Here is a 23,525-nt window from a genome sequence, read left to right on the forward strand (position 1 = left end):
TAAAAATCAATGGACCTGTAACTATTTTTAGATGTTGCTATTTTCTGCTATTCCTGATGTTAAGCCAATTTTGGGGAGATTTGGCTGTGTGTGTATTTCTGTGAGACATTTGCAATCAGCCACCATGTAAATTATCCCAGAAGCAAACTGAGAGCTGCAGCTCAGTGAGTATTAGCCTGAGCAGAGAGAACATCCAGTTCTCCCATCCCTACCATGTCACAAATGGGGTAGAACATCACTGGATTCTACCGTGACCTAAGAAGACACTGATTTTGTATATTAAGCTCTTTTTTGGTGGGTTTTGTTCTGTTTATCTTTGGTTTTTTTTAGCCAGGCAGTTTCTTGTTTCTAATTTTTTATAATATTATTGATTTTTATCATAATTATGCACTCTTTGCCACAAATCCAAATGTATTTCTGTGCTATGTTAAAAATATCTATGTTCAAAAAAGACAGAATTACTCCTTCTAATTCAAAATAGTTAATTTAATTTCTTAATTTTTAACAAAATTAGCAGGGAATCCAAGTGGCAGGAAGAAGAAGAGGATAAATCATAATCCAGGAAGGGATGTTTTTTAGAGTAAACTGCTGAATCTGAAGGGGAATGATAATCTCCATTACCCTTAAAAACAGGCGTATAGTCTACATTAGAGTGATACTTGCCTTGTGTAGAGGCTACCAGGTATCCTGTGATACACTTCACTTCTGCCTCATGTAAAAGATGCTGGTGGTGTACAGATACTGTGCTGGTTCCCTGAGCAGCTGCCTGTGGCCTTCACCTACTGATATTTCAAGAGACTCCTTTGAAATGGAAAGAATGGAAAGACTCCCATTGACTCAGTGGAAAGGACACTGGGCCTTTCGTGAACACAAGATGTGCTTCACAATCTCACTTTATCAGCTCAGCCTTCCTCCCACTGAAGTCAGAGCAGGTGTGCCCATGACGTCAACGGGAGCAGCACTTAGGATCAACAAGTCTGAGCTAACTTAGTAAACTGATGAATGATCAACAAGCAAGGTTTAGGAAGTCAGAAGTTCTTTTTCATTGCATCTATAATTAAGTGCCCATCACAGTTACGTTATTAGCATTTAAAGTAAGCAATTTTTTGAGCCGAGATATATTATCTTTACATATGTTGTTACAGTATTTTACTCTTCAGGTAGTCTGGTTTTCTATTTTGTATTTGTTTTTTTCTGTTTTCCTGTTTTCTTATTTGCAGTTATGCAGCAATCAACTTAAAAACAAGCAGAGAAAGAAAGTGATATGAATGAGGAAGTGAAATGGGGTACAGGGAAGAACAACCTCCAGAACACTGGGACTAAATTTTATCAATTAGATCAAAAAACCCTCAGAATTACTCTTCAGCAAGTCTAAAGGTAGAATTTGCCCATTCAAAACATGAAGAAGCACCTTTTTCTTAAATACTTTTTGTCACTTACCACAATTCATGGTTTGATTCACCAAAATAAGTAGCTTCCATTATTTTGGATGGCATCTGAAAATTCTCAGCAGTTGTGCCAGGTTAGTCAGCATCATAAGTGAAGATGCTGCCATGACATTATGATGGTAACATACTTCCTATTCTTAGTTTCTTCATTACTGCTTTTCCATTCGATGCCTGGTTTTGCCTTACTGCATTATTTTTTTGTCTTCACAGCACTGTCACCTGCTGATGCAGCTACTGCTCTAACTGTACTGAGACGTTTTGCACAGCTGCCAGTTCTAACTTGAGCTGCATGGCCAAGTCCAGGTTGCTAATCTGGAGAATGACGTCCCTGTCTTGTGCTTCCGTGCCCAGAAACTTGCTGTCTGTGGTGTGGTGTAAAATTGCTGCCAGAAGTCAACACTTCAATCAGTTAACGTTTCTGTGGCATTTTTTTTCATACTCACAATACGACTAAAATAATCATGCATCAATTCGGTCCTGTAGGACAGCTATTACACAGCAATTAAATACCATATATAAAAACAGAGTTGCTGGGTTGAAATCGGTGCTTGAAGTTTAGCAACCACAAAATACAAATTGCTTCAGTGGAAACATTTTTTTGAGCTTTTCTGAAAATGTTCTTGAAGGTCAAGTGAAATCACCTACCTCATTTTTTTTTTTTTACTTTTTCCAAAACAGACATTTGAAATGAGCACACTGTTTCTACATGTGTGATCATTTTACATATGAACCCAGGCCACCACTATCAACCTTCACAGGCATCTTTGTTTACTGCTTGCAAACAGTATAACATTCTGCTCCATCAGAACAACTAAAGCCTAATGTTTTTTTTTAGTGGTTACATGGCGGTGGTAAAATGGGTACTTCACGCTAGTAGAAAGCACAAATCCCTCCACCAGTAAAATGGATGAAAGAAGAACAAGATGGCCATTGCCTCAGCACTGGATAAATTAAAATAACATTCATTATTTTTCCTTATTAATTTTACACTAAATATGGAAGTACTGTATTTAAAAAATCTTGGCCAAATATTTGAAATTTTGGTTTATGTGAAATTATAAACTAAATCTCACTTTATGTTCATTTTTAAAAAGAAAAGTGTGTCAATAGATCGCACTGTCTTTTCCTGAGAATTCCAGGTGCTTGACATGTATGAAAATCAAGCTGGTTTTATTGAGGAGCTTAAATTTGGACTTAGCAACCTAATTTTAGTCTCTGAAGTCTGAATTTAATTTAATGTGACACTACTTTCCTGTACAGGCCAAGCTTGGCCTCATGTTCTTTAAATAAAGCACCTTCAATTTTACTTGAAAGGATGATATCTAAATCAAAGTAGAAGGTTATTTTGTCTCCATAGGTTCTGAAGCTAGTAGAAGCGGTCATGCAAATTATCCCATTCATACTAATTTATGCCAAAATATGTGGCATATTTGTAACAGGTATCAAGAACAGATTAGTACAAAGTACCGAGCAGAGACCAAAAGCTGCCAACGTACTCTCCTTAGAACGTGATCTTACAGTTATTTGTTAAATGTGCTGAAGGCCACTGTATATAATGGGTGAAAGACCAGTCATTAATACACTGATATGCACAAAGCATTTGTACCAATTTAAAATGCACCGGTGCTTTAACAAAAATAAACTGGATTTCTGTAACAATTTAAGTACGGTAGTGGTGTAACTAGGAGCAAAACACAAGCATGATCCCTGTGTGCCACCAGGTGTGTTCAAGAGGAGTACATAACAACCTTCAGCAAGCATTCTTCTTCCTTCACAACAAGCATTTATGGGAATCCATGAGAAACTCAAACAAAAACAAATCTGAACGTGTACTGCATAGCTCCAGTGATTTTCTATTTTTCAGAATCAAAATAAACATGGTAGGGGTCTTAACATGACAGACAGAACTCCTGAAGAAGCCCAAGGGGGCTTTTTCATGACCAGTATCTGTAGGACCACACAGTATGAAGAATGAAAAGGTACAGTCTGAAGACCTAACAGGATTCAGTCTGAGACTGTACTTTTTCATTTTGAGCAAAAGAGAGAAAGTTTAAAGAATAACCCACCTTGAATTGTCCTCTTGAAGAAAGCCTTGCAGGCTTCGCAGGAAGCCACTCCATAGTGGTACCCCGACGCAATGTCACCACACACCAAACACAGTCTTTTGGGCATCGAGTTCAGCATATATTCACACTTGGTCTGTGAATCTTCAGCGATGGTACTGGAGCAGTCATCATACCGTTTCCTGACCGGCCCGTTGCCCCCAAGCCCCGTGGCCGAAGGGTAGAGGGGAGGTGAGTCCAGCCCGTTCTGATGTCCATTCATGGTGGAACTGTAGCTCCCGCTGGCGTCGGAGGAGCCACCGGGGCTGTGGTGGTTGATGCTGTCCGTCAGAGAGGCAGGGCTCGACGGTTCCGTCTTGATGTACGACGAACAGCTAGAATCAATGTGTCGATCTTTGCTTGACATTCTGCAGAGAAGCCTGTAGTGGGGAGAGAGAGAAAGAAGAATCTGTGTATTAAAGACAGTGCTCTTTAAGGCTGCTCTGGAAGGGTTAGGGACTGCACATCATTCATTCATTAGTCAATACTTCTTGTTCTACATGAAGGTAATCAGCATAAGGGCATGACAGAGCTTTGTCAAAGCTCCAGACAGGCAGTAAACAAAAACTTTAAAGAGACCAAATCCATCTGTTGTCCCCTCCACCTGCCCTCTAGGCTACATGTCAACTTCACATCAACTCTAAATTCTGAACTTGTCATCCAGCAAGTCAAAAAATCTTAAAAATCCTATTAAGATGACTTGGCTATTAAATGTCTTCATTTTTCAATCTATACTTTCTTTCTGTAAATTCCATCATTATCAGAAACAAATACTTCCAAGTTTGATCACATAGATGTTCTGCTCTGTAATTAATATTTGTCAAGGCACTTGACTAAAACACGTATCCATCATCTATTGATCTGATCCCAGAATTGAAGAGCAAGTCTCTTGCAATCTTCTTTTTCCTTTATTAATATTGCTTTATTATAGATACAGCTAAATAGCTGTATCTCGTAACGGAGTAGCACATCAACGAGGAACTCTAACAAATAATTAAGGCTGGACTCCATTTTCACAAAATCTAAGTGAAATGATTCATCAGCTCTGGCTGCAATTACTTTCTAGCCATTATCCTCAGACTAACCAGTAATAACTATGCCACTACCCCATATATCTGCAGCTCTATAGGATCTGACATTTTATGTGTTCCATTTTTGGATTAAAAAAATATATTAGAGGAAATTCTACACAAAATTTTGTCTTTCAGAAGGTGAGATTCTGTCTTCTCAGTTCTCACTGAAATAAAACCATACAACATCTGATCCAACAAAACGCTTTCTGCAGGGGGAATAAGGGGAGAAATCTTTGTCTATTTCCAAACCCAAGTACTTTATTATTTTTAAACACACCTTAAGTTAGGTTGAACAAAGGACAAAAATAATAATTAGAAAGCTCAGAATCAGATATTATCTCCATTTTCTACAGCTGTGATTATGAAACCCCAGTAGCAAATAGCCTATCCAGCATTTTCCTGACAGCACTCTCAGAAGCTGCCAAAGTACAGATGACAGTTATGAGCATTTCTCTAGAAACATTAACTGCAAAAAAGCAATTATCCCATAAGGCCACCCACATGGAGCTATGGATTCATGTTTTCAAAGCAAACATATCAGTCCAGACAATTAGACTGACTTTAACTTTCTAAGTTAATTTTTGAGATCTTGTCTTCACTTTTCCACCTCTTTGTGTTTAAAAATAAAAAATTTAAATATATTTCTACTTCAATATTTGGAATCAAATTCATCAGTGGAAGACAGATATAAATCCAGAGAGCTGGCTTCCTTTCCAATGAGGGTAAATGAGATCAAAGCCTTCATTAAAGATATCTGCTTAGGATGAGATTCACCCTAAAATCAGTGCCCATGGATCCTAGTCAAGACCTCTAAATTATCATTTGTACTGTAAAATTCTATTGAAAACAAACAATGTGTGAATTTGGAAAACAGCCAGATTGATGTACAGAAATGTCAACCTCTAAACTTAAAATCAGTGCTTATTTGGGGAGGTGGAAGGAGCAAGCTCTCTGGTGTCAGCAAATAAACCAAGGAAATGGGAAGGTTAAAGCCGTGAAAATATCTTATTACATTGGACCACCTGCTTGTGTTGTCCTTTCCTCAAGAACTGGAGGGGGGGAAATCCCCTTGCCAGCCTGCAGTAGCGTGTGCCTTTTCTTCTGCATCTGCTGCCTTGTAGCCGTCACTGTTAATGAGTGCTGTAATTAATAGATAGCTCTCTCTTGTCTTTCTACTTGCACTCTGGGCTAAGCACTTTTCTCAAGTCAACGTTTGAAAGAAAGGGGGTCGGCACTGACATACAGCAGCTCTGCGAATTCCTTTTAATTTAGAGCACTTACACCACCACTCCACTTATTACCTTATAATTACTGGACCGCTCTCACATACATTACGATCTTAGACTGGAGTTAGGAGTTATTAGGGTACTAAAACACGGTGTCTCTCTGTCTCTCCTCTTTCTTTGGCACTGAATTTTATACAGCTACGATTAAAATTATCAATTAACTTTCACATTTTACTAATTTTTTATGTTATTTTTCTACACATTAACACTAAGATGCTTTTATTGACTAAACAGGTACTTGGTTCTCTTTTCCCCTCCCTTCTGCTGAGACTTCACACATAAAGTCTCAAAATACAGCACTAGGAGTCACTGCCTACAGTCTGTCATAACCGGCACGTTCTTGTGGAAGATCCCACTGCTGGTTTTTTTATCTAATTTGTGCAATAATGAGCTCGAATGTCACCCTTCCCCTTCCAGAAAAACACATTTGCAACTAATTAGCTGGTCAAAGGCACGTTGTTTTAGCCAGTACAAAAGTGGATATCTCCCACTCCGAGCAGTCAGAACCAAAATACAATCTCAGTTCTCCAAGCATTAAAATCTGATCACCAGCACTGCCTATGCTAAAGCCAGTCTGCTGATGCTTCTGAAGTAGCAGTTTCTGGTACTAACCAAGACAGAGCTGCTTTTGGCTCCAGCTTTAACAGTGCAGACTGGATTTGGTGCACGTTGGCAAAGCACAAATGCAGTTAAAACATTAACCATTCCAAGGAAAAGTGAAAACAACAGCACCTGACTCTGAGAACAAAAACTTTCTCAGTCCCCGGAAGGTGAAAACAGAGACAAGGCTGGGTACTGGCTGTGGGTGGGCAACAGACACCTACGGCTTTCACTCCTTCCTTACTGAACAAAAGTAATTCAAGAACCATCTAATACGGATGGCAGGTGTGGCCACCATCAAATTATCATGCTGAACATTTGGAATAATGCCTAAGCTAGATCTCTGTAAAATCCCTCCCTCAGTTCCCTCCTAATTACTACTTAGCTCGTTAGACTGAAGAATTCCTAGACACCATTGCATTATAGTCTAAAACTACAGTTGGAGCTTAATTCTCTCTTCCTCTCTGTGTCTGAAATTCTACAGCTCTATTATTCAAGCCTGAAATATTCACAACTATCTATAAATTCAATTGTCAGCCGGTGGGTTTTATTCTAGACCTCACTTCAATCTAAAATTAGAGGCACTAAAATTCACATTAACTCTAAGAGGAATGTAGTGAATAAGACTTTATTTCAAAAGAACACCTTTTTGTCAGAAAGAGCTATTTTCAAGATGATGGCTTTATCTGCATTCAAAGAGAATAAGCCCAATTCCACATTGTGCTGTTAATGCAAAATTTTTAGGTCACATTGGATTAATAAAAATCTAAATTTAGTTAAGGTTTATGAATAGAAATAACATGTGTCATATAAAAACGTACAGTATTTATTTTAAAGCCTTGGTGGGGTTGTTTTTTTTTTTTTACTAGATTTTAAGCCAAATAGGTGGCAGCACCATTTGTGGTGGGCTGTCCCAGTTCTCACAAATGGGAGATCTCAGGCAAATTTTCCTTTCAGTAACTTTAGGGAAAGTAACTAATCGGTTCTAGAAGCATTTCCATGCCCATGCGCAAGAGAAAATACATAGGGTGCTGCAAGCCTTGAGTAATATGCAATATACAGCACAAATCTTAACATCCCTTCTAAATTTACTTCATAACATCTTCATTTAAGTAAGACCTGAAGCCAGGAAGTGCTGGCAGTAAGATACAATGACACACTCCCATTTTAAAACAGTCTTAAACAATAGCGAATAAATTGTAATGCTATGTGCTTATGAAAGACTGAATATATTAAGAATTTATTAATGCAATCACATTCATATTTCCATCTACCTGCCACATTACTAATGATATTGACAGTGCTGACACTGGCTAAATCAGTATCAATAGACAAGTGGAGTGCAAAAATTAACTGCATCTGATTACAGTATATAGCCTTAAAAAAGAAAAGCTCATTCAAGCCACCGGGACCTCTTTATATTCCATCCATACATATAATTGGTTCACAAAGTTACTTTTCCCTCGTCTTATTACCAATACCCAAAGGAGGTCAAAACAACATGCCAATACTTCATAATCCATGAACACATTTCATGCTCCCTTTTCAAACAGGAAAAGCTCTGCTTACAGCATCATTCATTACTTCAGAGCTGTGTTGGTGGTATCAGTGACAGTAGTGATTAGTCACAATAATTAAAGTGCCCACCTTTACTACAGATCAACAAAAGTCCAGTTTTACCTGCACACGAAGTTTTTTTCTTTTCTTGAGGAGAGAATTGCCCTATTTCCATAAATATCAGAATGGATTGTTAGCTGTTGACATTTGTATTGACAGTTACTATGTGGGAGCATCAGCAAGGCAGGTGTTATTATGCACACCTAGGTACTTTTCATGCTAACAGTACAACCCATTTGATTTTCCTCCCATAGATTCCTCTCACATGGATGTCAACCAAAAAGGTCTTACTATCCTCATACTTAGCTATGAATGTCAACACATTAAAGATTTTCTTGGTCTAGGTGACACAGTAAGTCAGAAGCAGAGTCAGGAATGGAAGCCAGATCCTAGCTTTGACCATAAATACATCTCCTTTTAAATACTGCCTTACTTTCAGTATCATTTCACAGGTCTATACTAAAATCAGTAGACAACAAACAGTGCAGCATGTTCCAGTGAACGTGCTCAGCCTCTCTGAATGTAAAAGAGAAAAAACGTTTGCAGGCGAAGAAAAGAAAATGTTGCTTCTCGCACCGACGCCCACGACAACACCTCAAGACATTCACCGGGTCCTGTTAAAGAGCTGAGTAACAATTTCAGCCGAGCTGCTTTACATTGAGCATTTTTTTCTGCTCCAGCTAATTGCACTCTAGTAAAGTGGCAAAATGTGAATCACTTAGTAGGAAAATGGGCACCAGCTGCTATTGTCAGAGAATGGAGACACCAAAGAAAAGGAAAGTGACTGAATGAAGTGTCATGTCAAAAATCAACGGTGCAACGTGTGATTTGAGAAAACATGACTACTTTATAGAGACAGGGTGTCATTATGGCATCACAGTAATACGATGCTTTGACAACTGCTGGGTCTAACATATCATCATTGCATTAAGGTGCACTGGCTTAGTTGGAGGAAGGAAAAGAAAGGATTTCTTCTTTTAATAAGAAATATCGTAAGGCCTGCTTGGTTAACATGGTGGATGAGATCATTAATTGCAAAGTATTCCTAATCTTGTCCCATGCATGCACAAACAAAACTGTTATTAGACGCGAGGTCTTTATTAACAAACACACATATACAACCACATAGTAAAGAGTACCCTATGCAAAACAGAACAGCTGTGGTGGGGGATTTTTTGTTGCTGTTGCTGGGTTTTTTTTAAGAAATGTTGAACGTTTCATTGCTTTTCTTCTTTCTTTTATGTTTTCTTGAAACCTTCACCACTTCACCTTAGTAAGGGAAAGCAAAGCAAGCCAATGCCTTCTTCCAGAGCAGTTGTCACTAGCAGCCGGAATAGAAGAAGCAATGCTTGAAGCCATCATGTTGTTATACCAGCAGTGGCCTGAGTTAGCTGATGACTGCTGACAGAGGATCCAGCTTCCCAAACAGTTATTATTGCCTGATATGCAATCTACCAAGCCCTGTTAAAGCAATTCCTACACACAAGACACTAGAAGACTAGTGTGGTCATTTTTAGTTTAACAAAACAAAACCCAAACAAGCCATTATCTCAGGTCCTTCACATTTGCACCTCATCTGAGAGGGCACTTTGTTTCTTATGCTGCTTTTAAAAAAGCAAAATATTCAAGTGGCTGACTTGCAACTACTACAGACCCTAAAAAACCGGGGGATTTATTTTAACCTCCTCTCCCACCATAAATAAATATTCATTTTTGCTCCACTTTCTATTTCAAGTACATTCCCCATGCTTCCTGGCTGATAAACTTTGTTAACAAGAAGGAAATGATCCTGAGGTATCCCAATGTGTTGCAAATTCTCACTGTTGACAGCTTCTACGTTTAAGGATTACATCTGATGCAAGAATGCATACTACTGTCATTTATCTTTAGCTCATTTCCTTGGACCTATTTCAACTGAGGGTGAGCATCTCTTGTTTATAGCTCTAAATACTGTAAGTGAGCAACTGGCAAATCAATAAAACTGTTAAATGCATAATAATACTGTGTAATTACTTACACGATGTTTTGCATAATTAACTGTCTGAGGTGTTCCTTGATATAATGGATACTCAGAGTATGGAATAACCTATAAGCCTATAAAGCACACCCTGTTTATACGAACAGAAATTATGTTTAAAACTCTCATTCTAATAATCCAAATCGGGCTTTGGCACTATATGACAGAAAGCCTTCCTTTCCTGCCAAGTCTAAATCAATTCTTATGGCATTACTTCATAACTAACGTGATATTTCACTGATGATGACTATTACCCTGATTACTTGGAAGTAATGTAGTAATAGCAAAAATACACTTAGATTAAACAAACTACTGCTATTTAATCAATATTATTGAGACAAACTAAGTGTTTTAATAAGTCTGTATAGATGCACTAATGCTGGTTTAATTAAATGTATCCTTAGACATGCACAGGCTCCGCAGCATACAGATTCTATGGTTTGACAGACTGTAACATTACTCTTCTGAATTTAAAAGCTGAAGCACTTACAGGCAATGGAATTTACATCTTTTTAAACGGAAAAAATATTATTCTTTACATCAGGTGCTCTTTTGGGAACAAAAAGTAAACAACGAAGAATACTCAAAGACTTTTGAGCCAAAACACCAGACATCTGAAAAGATGCCAGCCCTCAGTGACATGAGGCTTCCAATGTACCCAATACATATTACTGTAACACACTGACAAACCCAAATAAAACTGACTAAAAGGCAAAAAGTAAAAGCAGATATAAAAATTGCAAAGCCGACCTTCATTTTTGCATGTGTTTTATGCAAAAAATACCCTACTAGCTGTTATGCACTACTACTAGGCAGGCCATCACCACAGAACGTCTCCTGCAGAAAAGATTTGCCTACTTGTATGGAATTCATGTATTTCAAGTAGGAAAAGACACCTTTTTGGTATGGTCTGATGATTTAGTTTTCAAATACATTAAAAAAAAAAAAGGCAAATACTGAAGAGAAAGCAACACAAAAAGTAGATGGCACCTAGAATCAAAATCATTCCAGAATGCCTGAAAGTTATACATAGAAGAAATGTATGATTTTGTAGTTTGTGTATATATATTATGGTCCTGACACAAACCTCACGAAATACTTCATATACCTACTTAGTTTTTACGCTTCTCTTTTTCTCCTTTGCCTTTAACCTTTATACACACTTAGAACATGGCTATTGTTTGAAGCTACAATAAACCACTGTAATACCTTTGACTTACATTCTCTCATTTACTGACTTCTAGGCTAACGTTATATATTTTCTGTTGCTACAGTACTTAACATCCTTGAAAAAAGCCAGCTCTGAAGCAAGAGAAGAGTTGAGAGCTGCACCAACTCACACCAAGAGACTTCCCATGCCCAAACAGTTTCAATTAAAAAGTTACTAGAATGATAGCCAAACCTCATCATATGTAAATCAGTATACTGATCAGGAAGAGTAAGATTTAATTCCTCTACTTCAAACTGCAGAATAGTAATTCATGTCATATGTTGTAAGATAGCAAAAACTCCGGTTAAGAAGGTGTTTTTCTGTTATGGAATATTATTCTACTTGTGGTTATATTCCGGTGGTATCAGGTGGAGTCCACCTGATGTCTCTAGGCCCCAGAGGGCATGGTAAAGTGTGAAGGAGTCATCTATTAATTGTGAGGATTCTTTTTATTAAGGGAAATCAGCTGAAATAGCAAAAGAAAATGAAATGCTACATTCAGCTACCTCAAGGGAGAAAAATAAAAAACTACAAAAACAAGTAAAGATTCATTCAAGAACATAACAGGCTTTCTAAAGAGGGATTATTTTGAAATGATTACTGCATCAAAAGCAGTTACTTGCACCAGTCAGAAAGCCAGTACTACACATCAGAGAGACATAGCTGTCATTCATCACTTTCCAAAAGGAAAAAGAGGACAAAAAAAATGCTTTCTGTCTCAAGAGAGAGTCAAAGTTTGCATCATCAGATTTTTCACAATTTTGGGCAGCAATTTCCTTCCATGGCTGAAAGGCAGAGTGTAGGTGTGTGCACACCATGTACCTGTCTCCCCACCCAGCTCCCTCACCGATTTTCTGCAGATTTATAACAGAAGAATTATAATTTGCACGCCAAGCTCTGTTAAATTGGAGAAGCGATTAGAGAGAACACACCAGAAATAGTATCAGAGAGTGAGCGTCTTAAAAGACTCAGGACTAAAACTTATAAAGCAAGTGATCCTTCTCCCACCCCCTCACTCAGCTGGCTTCCAGTGTGTCCTGCCCGTCCTCCCAGACACACGCCACCAGCTTTAAATCCCCCCTGCACATCCATGTGCACGCACACACACAACCAAGAAGCTACTTGGTGAGTTGGAAAATGACGTTTTCCTGCAATCAGTGTTTAAGTGAATGTTTGTCCCAGTGTGTTACACCATGCTGTCAGCAAGCAGCAGGGAGTCGTTGAGTTGTTACTACATTTGATTTGACTGCCAGTAGGAAGCTTTATTTCTACCAACTGTTAGTTGCCAGCTCTAAGGATCTTCTCTTACTTTGAGAGGGTTTTATTTTTATAGTTTTTTTTTAGGTACAGGCCATTATTTTTCTCTTCCACTCTGAGGAATTTTAGTGTATGTGTATGGCAGAAGCATCTCCACACCTCCACACATTACAGCAGTCTCTTCACTTACACTTGCTGGCCTAAACACGAAAAGTAATTGTATTAAGACAACCATAAGTCAATCCTGACACACATCAGAAAAGTGATTTTTATGTCAGGAAAGCTCAATGAGAGGAGCCAAGATGAATATTTACATAAGCAAACTAAAACAGGATAATTTTATTCTGATCTTTTCCAAAAAAATAGGGGATTAGACTCTAACAAATAGGTATGAAGAGATAACCTGGGTGGATTTTCCTTTCAAGGAGGGGGTTTGCTCTCCAGATCTTTATATGTTTCCCAGAGTTTTCAGTAGGGCTTTTTGTTTGCCTGTTTATTATTCATGTATATCCTGAAAGGTTTCTCCTCTGTCAAACAAGAACCTATAACTTTAACAGTTGTTTACAATGCTTCCTCTTCCTACACAATAATGATGATTTTGATAATTAGGATCTAATTATAATGGATCTGACAACAACTTCCAACAACGAAAAGCATCTTTAGAAAAATGAAAGCATATGCGTGAATAGTGCAGGGAGGTGGGGTGGGGGAGAGAAATACATCCCTATGAGACAGCCTGAGAACTCAGGCTGAATGAAAAAGTAATTAACACTAAAGAGCTAAAACTGTAATTAAAGAAAATTTCATTAAAGGGAGGCAGGTGATTCCACTTTCCTAAATATGACAAGGTGCTGTATAAAAATAAAATAGCAGCCAGTTTCAGTGAGTGGAGCAGGAAAGCCATGTCTTTAACCAGATCAAATTCTCGAAATTGGCTGTCAAGACGGGATTGTTGTGATTTATACCCGTCTATCAAGCGCATGAAAGAGAGAGACAGGAGAGGAAAAGAGGCAAGCTGCTGTCGCTTCCATTCGCAAAGCACCTTTAATTTCCACGGCACCATCTGTTACCAAATCTAATTCACATTCCCTCCTAATCTGGTTTAGTTCTGTAATACTAATTCTTCCACTACTCTTATGAACATCTCTCTCAAGGAAAAGCTTTGGTTCTGGGTTGGTAAAAAATTGAATATTATGCTGTTTAGGTTCTGGTGACTTAAGTGAAGCATGCCGCCCATTAAAATGCACTCCTGGTAAAAGGATTTGTTTTCAGCCAGTGCAGAGATACAGAACTGCTCACATTTGAAAAAAGTCATCAGGGGAAAGGGGAGAGAAAAAAAAAAAGAAAAAATCTCACAGCTGATGATAGGAAAGCAGGCTGTGGACTTGAAAGCAGAGGTTGTCATAAAATACAATTGTTGTCAAGTTTAGTCACTTTCAGTACTGGCTATAAAATCACTTTGTCACGGTCTCATATTGAAAGCTTGAAACTGTATTTTTGCTAAGGAAACTAAAAGGAGGGAGATAGAAGATTCTATGAGGGAGAGAATATTCCTTTCAAATTATGAGATGCAAATATCTATAGGAAACCAAAAAGGTAGGGACAAAAATTGAAAGTGGTTTAAAACAGTCTCTGGAGTGCCATGGTCTGAGTTTTAGCTGTGTTATGATGATAAAAATCCCAGTCACTTCTGTGGGACTTGAAAACAAAGTACAGGACCAGGCCTTTCCATGGCTAAGCATTCTAAGACAGGCAGTCCCTCATCTACTGGGTCTAGGGGTGACTCAGCTTTCCTCCTGGTTCCCACACAGAGATCCCTGACCAGCTCCCCTTGAAATCAACATATAAAGGAAAAAAAGGACCTCGACAAATATTACTACTAATAATGTGACGTTACTAATTATTAATAATGTTCATCTTTAACTTACCGATTTTAATACGCTTCCAGGAATTACCTCTATCTCAGTCTTAGAGATGCACAAAAAAAGACATAGAAAGGTGAAGAGTTGCCTAACACTGCTCAGCAGCACATGGCATGGAACCATAGGAACCATATGATGGTCCTGGGGAATTCCAATCCAGTATATTTTGCCTGTTTGTTTGCTTTCCATGGCTTTGATCAAAACATGCCTTGGAAGTTTTAATATTTATTTCTGAGAAAGAAACTTGCCTTGAACTTCAGAAATGGAACTTCTATTGTTTTGAAATATACAGGTTTTTTCTGAAGGGGAAACTTATTTTAAGAATAAATTAAATTTTTTCTTACTCCTAAATAAAAATGTTTATTTTTCTGTTTAATAATACCAATTTCTTTGTGTGTAGCCTTCCTAAATATGAAGCCTATGAAAAGAACAGCTCTAGCCAACACGCAGGGTAATGGGTGAGCAATGTGCTGTTGTGAATAGCCCAAGGTTTTTATGTTTGGGTTTTTTTTTTTAAGGATTTGAAATGAAAGAGGCAGACAACACTAGGAAAATAAGTACTTGGATAGAACAGTAGTATTCTACAAAATGCAAAAAGGAGTGTTAGTTTTCATTATATGAAAGAGTAATGCATTAAAAAAAAATCAATTATTCCTTCCATAAACAAATTTTTAGCTGCTGTGACACAGTCATGAACAGAGACGTCAGTTCTAAAGACGAACATGAATTCTGAAGAAGCCTCCTCCTCCAATATCACTGCTTGATTCTCAAATTGCTTAAATTATCTGGGTAATTTTATGAACAGTGTCAGGTTTGTTATTTTAATGGGAATAGTAGCTAGAAAATCAAAATCAAATTTGTTCCAAATACAGCACATCTGCCATTCATTGCGGGTCAAAACCTTGGATACAGGGGAATAGACCCAGCAACTCTGAAGCTCTGCAATTTTATACTAGCTAATGGTGTTATTCCCTAACCCAGCCTGTGATTTCAGAGGGTCTAAGGTCCTGATACTCTTGATACGCAAGATGCAAGTGGATTACCATAACCTACTGTACCCAGAGAAAACCACACTGACATGCAAGGACTCAGAAAGCACAGCAGTCTATTTATTTATTTGTTTGAACTAAACCATTTGAGTGACATGAGCCCTATTTGTTAATGCACAACATTTCTACTTCTACACTATGAAGACCTGTAACAATTGTAAATGAAAACTGTAAGAAGAAAAGAAAACCCTCTGTCATTGAATTCTACTCTTTGTTTATCTATCTTTCTTCTGGAAGCACTAGAAATAAAAAATAGACAAAACAAATAGTTCAGTATGTTACTTGGGCACAGTACCGGCGACTGAATTCATCACATGTTGAGATAAATCAGAGAATTTATAGAAGCAAAACCTATGCAGCTTAAGTCTTTTTTTAGTCTATCTTGGATTTTCATGTGTGATTACAGATTTTTACAAACAAATAAATAAACCTTTGGCTTTTCACAGTTCCTCGTTCTTCAAATATTACTATGTGTAATTCAAACCTATTTATGCCACTGGGTTTACATGTCAGAGGTTTGCCTCTGGATATCAGCAGCAAAGGTCAGGAAGCAATGGCTTTCACTTTTAAAATGTGTGCATGACTCCAGCAAGTTTGCAGGATAAGCTTCTCACAAAGTCCTGATATTGTTTCTACTTGCTTATCTTTTACCTTCTATTTTGGTGGGAGTCACAAGGTGAAAAAAAAAGAAATTCAGCATATTCCACAAAAACTGTTTAAAGTAACAAATATGTACCTGCCCAATTATAACACTTAGAACAGGGATGTCTTTACTTGCAATTATGAAGTGATTCTATCCATATGCTGCAATCATTATATGCTTCACCTGTGGCCATCTCTTCTGGAAAACGTCACTGAGAGGCTTGTCCAAGGAAAGCTTTATATGAAGAGATCAGCATTAATTACTCCATATTGCACACTGCAAATTTCAGCTGTATTTTAATGATAGATTTGTTTCATGTATTTCACCAATATTAATTCTGGATCAACTATTTATTTCTTTCAGAGCTAAAAGTTCTGCTTAAGTTGACTGTCCTTGGGTGAGCAGTGAAAGAAAGATTGGTCTGAAGGGAGCATGTCATTCCACTAATAAACTCAAATAACATGTGCATCTGATCCTGAGAAGTTCTGTGCCTCATCAGTTTCAGCACAAGCTCAGGATGCTCATGAAATTGAGGATCGGCCCTGATCAGTTAATAGAAGGGCATTAAATGATAACTCTCCCAGACTGGGATTCACTTTTATTCCACACCTCAGTCCTATCATAATAAAAAAAAAAATCATTTCACTAAGCATCTGCCTAGAACATACACCAAATCTGCTCCACTTCTTCCCTGGTCCTTAACACAGTTGAGGGTCTGACAGTAAATCTTTATATTACTATTGCTTCATGGAATGAATAGCCAGGTTTTCTGAAAAATAAATTATGAGCAACTAAGATAACACCAATATACTCAAGACTTTAACTGCCTATAGTTGGAAGCTTAATAAACTGAGGGTGCTTGTGGAGATCAGCGTGAACACCTAAAAGAGGCCACTCTCATCTACCCCTGGATGGCTGCATCATTCTGTAAAATCCAAAAAGGGACATCAACTGAAGCATCTGTCATAGGACAACAAATAATGATAGCCAAATGATGATGTGGGATTGGCTGTCTGTACATTATACAGGCATGGTTATCCTACAGGTTGTATTAAATATGAGAGGCCGAGATTTATGTTATGGGTGATAAGGCCAAGAATGCTGTAAAAGTGAAAAAATATGGCAACAGTATGCAGTACATCACTACCAGGATAATTATTTATATAAAAAGTTCCCATTCTTCGACTTCCAACATGTAGGGATAAAATTCATTTATTCAAAGAAGACATAATAATAACCTGTCAGCTTGTGGTGATAGATATGTTTTTAATCCAAATGACCACAGTCTCCAGTCTACCTGTCATAAAAGGACACGAAAAATTGAATTTTCCTTTCATAATTCTTTAAGTTGAAAGGGAAAAACACAGAAGCATGATAAGTGGCTCATTTCAGTGGACAGATGGACAGGCAGTAGCAAAAGGTATGAATGAAAGGCACTGTTCCTTTACTAATGCTATTTTCACTTGTTACACACTGCAACGCAGGCATAGGGAAGGCATCCTTTCCTTTGACTTTTCAAGAATACCCCCAGATAATCTACATTATATTCTGTACAGTATGAGACTGCTATAAAAAGACTTAAGAAGTGTATTACACTATTCAGCTCTCATTCAAAAGCAATCCTGCAGAAAGTGGCGCAAAAGCACTATTTCATGTGACTTGAGGTTCTCGCCCACAAAAGTCCCCTGTTCTTAAATTCTCTGCTACTAGGAAGGAGTATCTGATCTGTATATTTCAATTTTTAAAAATTCACTCAATCAAGGAACCCTGGCAGAAATTTAATAAATCTATCAGATCCTTCTGATGCAGAAGGAAAACTACAGAGTCTGCTCCTGTCCCCTCCACCCACCACACATACGAACACACACCACACATCTGCCACAAATCTTTCCCAGCCTGCATTCTTCCAGGGGTAAAAATGACAAAGAAATTTAACTAAGTTAATTTTAAGCGCCGAAAATGCAGGCAGACTGCTCAGTTATTTCAGTTTAAAAGATCTTCATTTTCCCATCTGTGTTATGGCAATTTTATTACACATTCGGCAAATTTACAGTAACAAGATGTTCCCCTGACAAATTAATCACTTTCCAAGCATTTTATCATATAAATAAAATATCACCTCAAGAGAGAAAATCAGCTCAATCAGTTGATTTAACCCATCTTTCGGGGAACTCGTCTGAAACAGATTGAGCACATTTTTTCTGAAGAGGGACTGAGCACACAGCCTCCTGGACTCCCAGCTCATATGGTGAGGCTTTTCCAAAACAAGATGTTACAGACTAGCTGATAGGATGCAAGATTCCTAATGTAAGAACTACATTGCATCAATGACAGATCTCCATTGGGAACAAACAGATTCATTTAGAAGTTGGGGTGGGCTTTAACTGAGGAACTACATTTCCCCTTAGATCACTGATGACTATTTCTGCAACTATTCCTCTGGTGTTACTATTATCATAAGAGTAAAATATATACCGTTTTAATAATCTGCTCTAATGTTTTAAGAATCTCATAATAAAATAACACAGGTAAAATTCCAACCAGTTTTGCAGCTCATGAAACTTTTTTTTTTTTTACTTGTTTTTTTTAAAATTTCCCCAATGCTCTCTACTCTCATTTTGGAAAGTAAATTTTGTTTTTATGAAAAAATAAGTGACTGGCAACATTAGCAATGCAATATATGCACAGTAGTGAAGTGCATTCAACTCAAGTTTTCCCAAACTAATCCTTAAAACAATTCAAAGCCATTCTGGAGAGAATCTGTCACTGAAGCAATTCAACTTCTCTGCCACTTAACCTTTCTCCCTCTGCCCTGCTCTCCCCATTCTACTTTCATTCAGGCACTGCCAACAATAAGTATAAACAAGAACAAGAAGGACTACTTCTGTTTACACTATTAGAACCTAAAGTTGTTAAAGCCACAAAAATTTAGCCAGATTTGCTATTTTTAACCTGGACTTAGTAGTATCAATATAGGAATTTTTGTATTTATTCTACCACTCTGAAGAAATATGATAGTAAATCACTCTTTTGCCAAAAGAATCACCCCAGGTAACCCCAATCAACAGGCAACACAGATATGTAATCCTTACAATATGACTATACTCTTCAATGAGATGTTTACTATCTTTTCAGCAACAAAGTTGTAGGTACCACGGAAAAGAGAATTCACACCTCTAGACAGGATTTTCATCCCCTTCACTCCCTCAGCAAACTACTATCTTTATCTCTTCAAATACTAACACATCAAAAATGTATATAACAACATGACTCACTAACTACAAGGAGGAAAACAACAGGCTTTATGGAACACTATCAAATAGCAACATAAATGCTAGTATTTGCTACTTAGCCCATATAATTAATAATGCTGTATATAGGCATATTAATACTACAAGGTATCAGTATTTAAAGCTGCAAGCTCTGTACAACTCTGAATGGTTTATGTGCTGTCCATAAAAAAGGTTTAGATGAAGAATTATGATTTTACACACAAAATATTCCTGGTTTAGGTACTTTTTTTAAAAAATTACTCTCAGAGGTCATGGAATACAACAAAGAATTCTGATTCTGACCACAGGTCAGAGCAACTTCAGTTCTTTAAATGAATGAAAACCGGAAAAAAAAAAGGAGAAAAAAAAAGCCAAACACAGGACAAGTAATTATAGTACTTAATATATTTATATTATATTATAATTATACTCCTTTTCTATACTGGAAAAAACCTAAATATTTGTTGTACAAGATGCAAGTGAACCTGGACAACTGGGAAGGGTTTATTATCCTTTAACCCCTTCCTCCAAGTACTTTGCCAGGAAATTCATTATATCAAGTGACTTGAACATGTAAGCTTTGAAGGATTTAGTCCCAAAAACTAGTGTTTCATTTAAGGAGCAGCTTTTCATCTTTTGCTAAGAAAAAAGGGCATTCTAAACATGAAATATATGTCAAGGGATACTTGCTTCTTTCCTTGAAATACAGAAAAGGAAAAAATGCTCATTTCCACTTGCTTCATAAAAGTATATTTTTAAAAGACTTGGAGCATCTGGAACCTTAAATCAACAGAAGATACCCTGTTCTCAATCAGTACACACAAATCAACCATTTTTGATCTAAACATAGCTGAAAGCAGAGCTTTCCTTGAGCACAAAATGTAAAGTTCAAACTGCAACTAGAAAAAGTACAGGGAGAAGATAGTACTTTCCCCTCACCTTTAAAACCAGAGCAAAAATCAGTGAGTTTCAGGGATATCAGGACAGAACTTTGATTCCAGCATCCTGCTAGATAACTGACAACCCAGGTGCCAGTGCAGGCACTGTAGATGCAAATGAATTTGGTTCCATGCAGTAAAGACACAATTGTTTTCAAGATTCAGGTCACCTGGTTACAGGATCTGGTCAGCATTTTAGAAAAACTTATGCCATTGTTCAAACCAAAGCAATAACAACACAGAGCCATTCACAAAATGAAGGGCAAATCTTGCAGACCTCACATAGGGCAGAAAGCTCCAGGATGAGAAGCAACCAAAATTCCTACTAACAGCCATCTATTCGGAAAATATCTAATTGAGGTAATGTGTGTTCATTTGGCAGTCCTTTCACAGCCTGCTGGTGCACAAGGCATTTAGATGCTTTGGCCTAAATGCACAGGATTCCTTCAATTGGCTTTTAAATTTAAAATTTAAGTGTTCCTTTTAAAGTCATGTCCTTGCAGTTCTGAAGTAGCTGCTAATCCTTTTATACGCCATAAAGTATTTCCATCATTTTTTTCCCCCTGCAATTGTTTCCTGATTCACCACAGTACATATACTGTACTCCCAAAATTATTTTACAGTGGAGTCACCCTATGGGAAGAATGAGAACTCACAGACCTGGAAAGTTAAGAATCATCGAGTTTAAGTTACTTTCAAAGGCTAAATTAATCTTCATTTAATGGGGGGATCACATTTTAGACGTAAGATGGATATTCAGACTGACTCAGATACTTTAAAATACTCTCCAGGATCTCAACTTTTGCAAACAAAATTTCTTCAATCTGAGAAAGATACACGACACAGAATCTTTTAATTTGAAAGATGACAAAGTGGATTATTGGTTAGTTACACGTGCCAGTAGGGTGATCCATTACCATGTACGTTCTACTGCAAGTACACGATGTGCCTTAATAGTAGTTAGAGCCTTATTGGCTTAAAAAAAAAACGTAAAAAGGGTTTTGCATGTGAATTGAACTTAATAGGTTTGACATGGACTAACCTTAAAGAATCCAATCCACTCAAATCCCTTTGAAGGCTGCAGCTGAATTTCATGCAAATCTTAGAGAAGTAGCCAGGCTGCTAGGATTTCAAGATGCTGTGTCCCTTTCTTCTGCAGATCTAAACCCAGGCAAAACAATAGCACAAAACCCTCCCACAATTTCAAGGATTCCTCTTAAGATGATCCTGGTTTTGTTCTTTGGCCCAGGAAAGTCTGACATTTAAGATTCAAAAGGAAGAAGAATCTGACATCAGGAAATATACCCAAGTACGAAGCCAATCTTTTATTTTTTAAAACACAGCACTGGACTAACATTAAAAAAACATCTGACACAGTACCACTATTATTAGAATGCCTAGAATAGAATGATGCAAATGAACTTTTCTAGCATTAATGGCTTTTCTTTTCTAACAATAATTCAATTTTAGCAATAAATAATCCACCGTAGTCTAAACCTTCTGGTGGTCATTTTGAAATTCAAGCAAGCAACCTGAAAATAAATCTATTTATTTTTTAAGGCCACTGTAACTATGAAATTCTGTTTTCTCATCTCCATTAAAAATATCCAAAAATATTTAAGTGTTCTATGTACATTTATGCAGAAGAAAAGCATATATATTTGTCTGTGTAACAATATATATATACTGACAGCTGGAAAATTATTTGTTTGATGACTGGATTTAATCTTCACCTGATAAACATGAGAGAATAAGGAAAAGGAAAAGCATGTGTCAACTGCTTTTCCTCTTAGAATAAAGTACAGATGACTACAAATGTAACTGTAACCAAATCAAAACCACAGAGTGTGTATAAAGCACTGACTATGCAAAGCAGTTATAAATTCTTGGTTAACAAAGGGCACGGAAAGCCCTTAAAGGAAATATTTTATTTCTGCTAAATTAATACCTAAAAGCATTACATTTCATCAGTTTCACTTAGGTTTAAAGTCCCCAAAGATTCTCCTCCTGAAACTGGCTATATTTTATGTGCAAACCAGGCTGAGAGCTATCTAAATCTAGATAAAACTCATTGGCTTGTAATCTTCACAATGATCTATACATCTAAATCTATATGCAAATCAAATGCTCTCATGCATTAACACATTCCAGAGCATCTAGGAGTAAGAGAGTGCTTTCTCCCTCTCACAACTCCCCTCCTTCGCTCCTCTCCCCCTCTCTTTATTTACACTAGCTACCTAAATAATTCACACCGCCTTCTTTTCAGCCTCAATGTTCTTCTGTTGAAGCCCGCAATGAGCTATTGCAGTAACCAGATGGACACATGAATGCAGCAGGTGGGACAGATGGCAGACCGCCCTGTCTGACGCTGGCTGCCTCAGCTTGGACTGCCTTTTCCTTCCAGGTACATTACCATCAGTGTAGCAGAAAGCAGCACGTAGAGGGGAAAAAAAACCCTTTACGTACAATACTATGTAAACTAGTCGAATAAATGACCAGATGCTTATTTGCTTTTTAAACTGAAATGCAATCTACTTAAGAGTGTGTAAGAAGCATTTCCCTTCTCTCTTCCCTTAAAGGAGAAAAGTCCGTCTCTATTCTCCAGCAAGCCTCCTGAGTGCTGTGCATAAAATAAAACGTGCCTGAAATCTCACCAAGATCTTAAACTCATGACTTCACAAAGATTTTGATTCATCTTCAATTCCCAAATACTTCTGTGCTTTCACAGGCAACATTTTTAATTTTTTTGTATATAAATCTATGTATCTTCTGGTACACAGTCACAGTTTTTAGATGAAGTCTTAAGAGCTAGTATAATATTCACGACATACAGTGAAAAGCCTCAGTTTCCATCTATGTAAGTATGTTTCTTGACTGAATTTCTTCTGCTTCCCATCTCAAGAGATATATAGAACTAGTAAGTTTATTACAAAATATTTGATACTACTATGGAAAATGCAAACAAAAGGTGAGGCAGCAAGTCTGTCTTTGACTGCAAAAATTAACAATTTAATATGATGTTTTCCTCTCTGGAACATTGGGCAAAACACACTGAAGATGATAGTAAGAAAAAAAAAATTATAATACATGC

General features: G+C 37.3%; 1 protein-coding gene across 36 annotated transcripts in view; it reads right to left on the reverse strand.

Moving 5' to 3' along the window:
- The window catches only part of ESRRG (estrogen related receptor gamma), a 379,094-nt gene that overhangs the window by 123,550 nt on the left and 232,019 nt on the right, over positions 1-23,525 (reverse strand). For all 36 annotated transcript variants that reach the window (XM_051782962.1, XM_051782947.1, XM_051782968.1 and 33 more), the window contains one exon: positions 3,515-3,930. In XM_051782962.1, the coding sequence (XP_051638922.1) occupies positions 3,515-3,917 (403 nt within the window). In that variant the 5' untranslated portion in view covers positions 3,918-3,930. The remainder of the gene's footprint in view (positions 1-3,514; positions 3,931-23,525) is intronic.

Source organism: Manacus candei, unplaced genomic scaffold (assembly GCF_025592945.1).
Source record: "Manacus candei isolate 608988 ecotype Guabito, Panama unplaced genomic scaffold, ASM2559294v1 h1tg000017l, whole genome shotgun sequence".
In the NCBI taxonomy this organism is placed as follows: domain Eukaryota; kingdom Metazoa; phylum Chordata; class Aves; order Passeriformes; family Pipridae; genus Manacus; species Manacus candei.